The sequence below is a fragment of the Triticum aestivum genome, chromosome 1D, assembly GCF_018294505.1.
Source record: "Triticum aestivum cultivar Chinese Spring chromosome 1D, IWGSC CS RefSeq v2.1, whole genome shotgun sequence".
NCBI classification, from domain to species: Eukaryota; Viridiplantae; Streptophyta; class Magnoliopsida; order Poales; family Poaceae; genus Triticum; species Triticum aestivum.
In genome coordinates this window covers 43,393,436-43,398,550 of record NC_057796.1, presented here as the reverse complement: position 1 = coordinate 43,398,550, position 5,115 = coordinate 43,393,436, and the positions used below count along the sequence as shown (strand labels likewise).

Sequence of the window (5,115 nt, the reverse complement as noted above, 5' to 3'; positions counted from 1 at the left end):
TGTCTTATCACTCACTTCTCTCATCATCTGCGGCTGAAATTCCATCTCGTGTCATGCCGCGGATTGAGAATCAGAGCTCTGCGGATACAAATTATGTGCGGATACAAGATCTAAATGTTGTGGACTAGTTCAAATCACTACAGGCATGATTCTGAACATATATACAGGGCCAGAAAATGGTTTAGGAGGCATGCGATTCCGCACGAGCTCTGCTACTCTTCATCTATTTGTCACTTATATCACTTTATCAACACATCGGTTCTGCAAACCATTACACGACTAGTATCAATGTTATATACAGGATACACAAGTCCGCAAATCCAATAACATTTTGCATATTCGATGGAACGAGGTAACTAAATAGCACAATTTTATGTACAGGTCCTCTAAATTATAGACGATATTATACAGAGTACTCCAAATTCCAAAGGCATGCACTTCCACGGGTTTCTTTACTGGGGAACTCTTCCCACATGCGGGGGTAGAACACTCTTATCCATCTCAAGTTCACCATGATACCAATATGTCTCTGGCACAGGCCACCTGCCATCAACATCATTTTTTTTCAGTATATACAAGTAAATCATTGAATAAACAGCATATGCTGGTACAAACAAATGACACTGTGGAATAAAAAGATTACTGGTCTTTATTTGCAGCAGTATTCATCAAGCTCATGGGACTGTTCAACCCTCTGCTCCAACATTTATATATGTCAGTTTGCGCCCCAAAATATATATGCGACCTCGCTGAACAAATATACACTTATAAGAATATACCTATTGGACGGGAGATCAACCCCGCTGTTTAAGACTCTTAGAATAGTGCTCCTCGGCAGAAAAGGAGTTGTTGTACTTCCATCATAAAAGTTCATGCCAACAAAGTTCCCATCATCAAAATCAATAAGGGGGCCTCCAATACCAGCCTAATACACACAGATTGAAGAGACAAATCAAATAGATTATGATGCAACTATCTGCATCACCAGTAAACAAGAAAAGAAAGTATAGCATGAGAAATTCAGTGGTGTACCTTCTTGATTCGGCAACTTGACAGCTTAAGGGCCTTGCACTTAAGCTTGCAACGCTTGTATCTATGCTCCACTTCATCCTTTGAGGCCATTAATAATCCTTCATTAGGATTACGTCCAATAGCTACTACCACTTCATGTGACTTCGGTTTTCCCAGTGGTCTCAAGATATCATTTGGAGAAATACCATTGAGAGGACTCTCAACACTAACTATGGCAATGTTATAATTCTCATGATACAATTCCAATCTCCCGCCAATCTTCGGTTCTGGAGGGAGAAACACCTCAATCTGCAATGTAAACAATAGAGTAAAGCCACTGATCAACTATCATCTACCTTAAAGGACAAAGAGAAAAGATTAGGAGCACAGACCCTCAAGTCCTCATCGATCTTATCTCCATTAGTTCTAACCAAGCTAGCAGATGTTAGGATGACAGTTTGATCGCCTTTACTTCCATGCCACTTTATAAGCAAGCCGGTGCATGCAAAAAACCTCACCTCTCCTACACATCATAATTTTGATGTTCATTAGTTGATGATCAAATACTAGCACATTGAAACTTTAAAAGTAATGAACTGTGTAAAAGTCACCTCTGAATGAAGCAAGCAAGACACATTCTCCCCATGGCCACGTTGACCTATACTGAAAGGATACCCTTCATAACCAAGAAGTCGACCAAAATCCTCTTCAAACGTATTTACCAATGTCCCATTGACTGGTCAATGGAAGAAGTAGAGAAGTTAGGAACAAAAATTAGCACAACGAACAAATCAGCAATAGGATAAGCAAGGAGACTTACACTCACACACCAGCGGTGGTGGTGGTGGCTAGCCCAAGGATTTGAACCTCTGAATAAGAAACCAAAATCCTGATGACATAAGGTGTTTTATATGAGTGCACATCTGACAACAGCGAGATAATATTGTGTGCACAAAAGCCAATAGGCAACATTTAGAATGATGATTTGCATGATAACTCCACACCTGAAGGGACTACACAATTTACACCATGAGGTAACGAATATCCATGGAAGCTGATGGCTTTATCTCTGCAACGGAACGCAATAGAGAGTTATTAGGATAAACTGAATAGACAAGTACAAAAGGAAACATTGTATTCAACAGAAGACATGACTGCATGAGGGTTGAGGTATTCAATCAAAGACATGAGAACTGAGGTGACGTTACAAAAACGAGTTACATTGTCCTTCTTCACTAAAAAATATGTTAGCTTCAACCTTGAAGCCAAAGCACTAAATTAGCTATAGAAAATGTGGTACATGTAGCAAGAACAAAACCAAAAGGTTATCACGTTACAACTATGAAGTTAGGCTACAATGTTGTCAACACCCAAAAAGGGCTTAACCTAGAAGTGGAAATGGGAAGGAGAGGAGATTTGGAACATATACATAATTACATATAAGCCAACTGGGGAACATAGACTTACGTGAGTATCTGAAAATGTTTCAAGCGTCGACGAAGTGCCTTGGTTGGTAGGTAAGAGGCAACTTTCTTTTCAGAGTCAAACCCAATTATCACCCCAGCCAAGATTTCAAATTTGGCACAAAAAGCTATAACCGGGCCTCCAAGTGCAGCCTGAAAAGTGAAAGGGACTAAAAGGGGAAAACAAAATTTTTACCTCAGTGCAGACATATATAGTTCCACAGCGTACCTCCGTGATAACACAAGCAATTGACATGAGGGCAGGACCGCGGCGAGGACGTTTGCGTGGACTACTAAGAGTGCTCACTCCTGTGACCATCAAACCGGGTGATGATTTTCGTGGGGCCGCAAGCCCAGCTGCTATCATGCCGGTAGGCACACATCGACGCTCCTCTTTACTAAGATCAAGATCCACAGGGACATAGACACAAGGGAGGAGGGCAGATACAATAGCGATATTGTCATCATATAGTCCCAGGAACCCGTCGGTAATTCTATCACTGGGAAGCCGCACTTGAATCTACAGTGATAAAGGTGACCCTTATTGAATAAACTAAACAGAAATTATATAGGAATGATTAACGAACAGTAATGAACAGCATAGCACTACTAACCCTCAAACTATCATCTTTGTTTCTTCTTTTGTTAAATTCTGTGATCAAACGCGCAGAAGTCACAAATCTTGCAATGCGCAGTCTTTCCCTCCCTCGTGGTAGAGCTGTGCCAGAGCATGCGAATAGCATGTTTTCTCCTGCACACGATAAACGGCGGCTGAAATGTCAATTATTGTTGAAGTGGTGAGAAAGAGGTGAGGATTGACTACAAAGAAATAAATTTGGAGAAAACTTCATAATATATAGCAGCACATATAATCACAATGGAACAAAGCAATGGAGACAACAGAGTCTTTATAATTCTTAAAATCTGAATCTGAGAAATACTTGGCGCTGGTCTCGTCATAGAATGTTTTCTGCTGGAAAGGAGTGCCCAAAACATCTTTAGCTAAAGGTAGACTTCTGGCAAATAGCTCCACTTGATCACGATGCTCCTTTTCAAAAGCCACTGGTTAATTGGAGAATAGGCATCCATCGCGAATTAATTAGAGAATGATATTAGTATTTTCAACAGAAGGAGTGAGCTCAAAATCAATCAATGACTCACAAATATGAATCTTACTTTCTTCATAGTCCCTGTCAAAAATTGACATTCTAATCCCAATACCAAGCAGTTTCCTGACTCTCTCCTCCACGCTAACTTGCTCTGCCGTGGCTGCAGTCCTGAAACATTAGATCGTACCTGTCTAGTTATAAAGGAAACAATAATGTTTAAAATCTGTCCAGATTAATTAACCAATGTTGCATCCGAAACCATAGATCTAGCTTGAAGGCAGTGGCGTAGCCAGTGGGTAGCATTGGCCAAGACACCCAGAATTATGAGATTTTGCATTTTATCATGTCATATTGTATAGAATTCGAGGCCCCAAAACAGCATGCAAACCCAATATTCCAAATTCTAATTTGTTTTGGAGTCTGCACACCCTTCACTTTATTCCTGGCTAAACCACTGCTTGAAGGTCAATTGGAGATTGAAATCTAAAACTTGTATGTTAGCTTAATTGTTGCTGCCTGAGATTAATTAGAGTGGGCGGTTCAACTTCAAACGGGGCGGTTGGCTGACGCACTTTCCTGGGCCAAGGCTGTCGTGAACTGCAGGGTTGCCAGTGGCCCCGAGCATGGCGGGCAGCGCAGAGCAATCCATGGTGAGGCGCCGCCGCAGCGACCGCGGTGCTTCCTTTCCAATTTGGGCATGTCGGCGACGGCGAGTAGCTGGCGCGTGGCGTTCATGCCGATCGGCCACCAGACCAGAACCAGATGCATAATATGGTCGGAGGGATAGACTGATAGAGAGACTCACATGGATGGAGCGCAGCCGTCCGCTGCCGCCAAGGGATTGGGGTTTTCCTCCTCCATCGGGTTGGGGGCTTTTCGTAGAGACGCTCGTCATTACTTAGCGTATACGCGAGCGTTTAGGAATCCATCAATGATTCAAACTCAAAAAAAAAAAAACTGCAGGCATGGAGATTTTTTTTCTTCAGAATAGCTATCTGGCGAACGTTTGCCGGGGACAAAATCCCAGCGAACCCCCTTAGTCCCTAGAGATGACTGATCGGGATCAGACAGTGGCAATTTTACACCAAAAACTCCCATGATTTAAACAAACTACCATGGCAGTTTTGCAAATTGCCACCCCCACTGCAGAAACTGCGAGCCACACCATTCGCAAATGCTATCCTGGTTGGCGAATATAATGGTCGCTAGCTATTGGCATCTTTTTTAAAATCTTAAATGAAGGGAGAAGTTAGGGCGCTTTTGAGCTAATGTCTGTTGGATAGAAAACCACTTGACTTTGTCATAAGGTTTCTTGAAGTCAATCTTAAAAATGACCCCACTCATGCATACATGATCACCACCTCTTCTTGGCCTTGTTTGGTTAAACCTTGGAGAGGATGAAGAGGTTTGGACGAGATCGAGAGGGAATTTGACTTGTAGGAGATTTAATCCTTTCCAATCCCCTTTCAAACCGCTTGCAACTGAACAAACCCTTAGAATGTTCTTGCCCATGCATAAAGGCCATTTGAGTG

The 5,115-nt window shown here is 42.1% G+C and overlaps 1 protein-coding gene and 1 long non-coding RNA gene across 2 annotated transcripts; both read right to left on the bottom strand.

Moving 5' to 3' along the window:
- Positions 1-218: 218 nt before the first annotated feature.
- LOC123164578 (uncharacterized) lies at positions 219-1,530 on the bottom strand. Its single transcript, XM_044582112.1, has 5 exons — positions 1,404-1,530; positions 1,033-1,320; positions 780-925; positions 644-694; positions 219-543 (listed from the first exon to the last, which is right to left on the bottom strand). The coding sequence occupies exons 2-5, from the start codon at positions 1,120-1,122 to the stop codon at positions 453-455; spliced, it is 378 nt and encodes a 125-aa protein (XP_044438047.1). The 5' UTR covers positions 1,123-1,320; positions 1,404-1,530; the 3' UTR covers positions 219-452.
- A 301-nt stretch (positions 1,531-1,831) lies between these two features.
- Positions 1,832-4,474, bottom strand: LOC123164570 (uncharacterized). The gene is made up of 7 exons (XR_006482507.1): positions 4,389-4,474; positions 3,651-3,751; positions 3,416-3,536; positions 3,089-3,225; positions 2,479-2,994; positions 2,016-2,080; positions 1,832-1,900 (listed from the first exon to the last, which is right to left on the bottom strand). It is a non-coding gene; the product is annotated as an uncharacterized lncRNA (long non-coding RNA).
- Between the last annotated feature and the right edge of the window lie 641 nt (positions 4,475-5,115).

Coding starts and splice junctions, on each gene's coding strand:
- LOC123164578 (XM_044582112.1), bottom strand. CDS start 1,122: ATGGCCTCAAAGGATGAAGTGGAGCATAGATACAAGCGTTGCAAGCTT. Junction 926..1,032: donor CAAGTTGCCGAATCAAGAAG/GTACACCACTGA, acceptor TGTGTGTATTAG/GCTGGTATTGGAGGCCCCCT. Junction 695..779: donor GTTGATCTCCCGTCCAATAG/GTATATTCTTAT, acceptor ATGTTGGAGCAG/AGGGTTGAACAGTCCCATGA.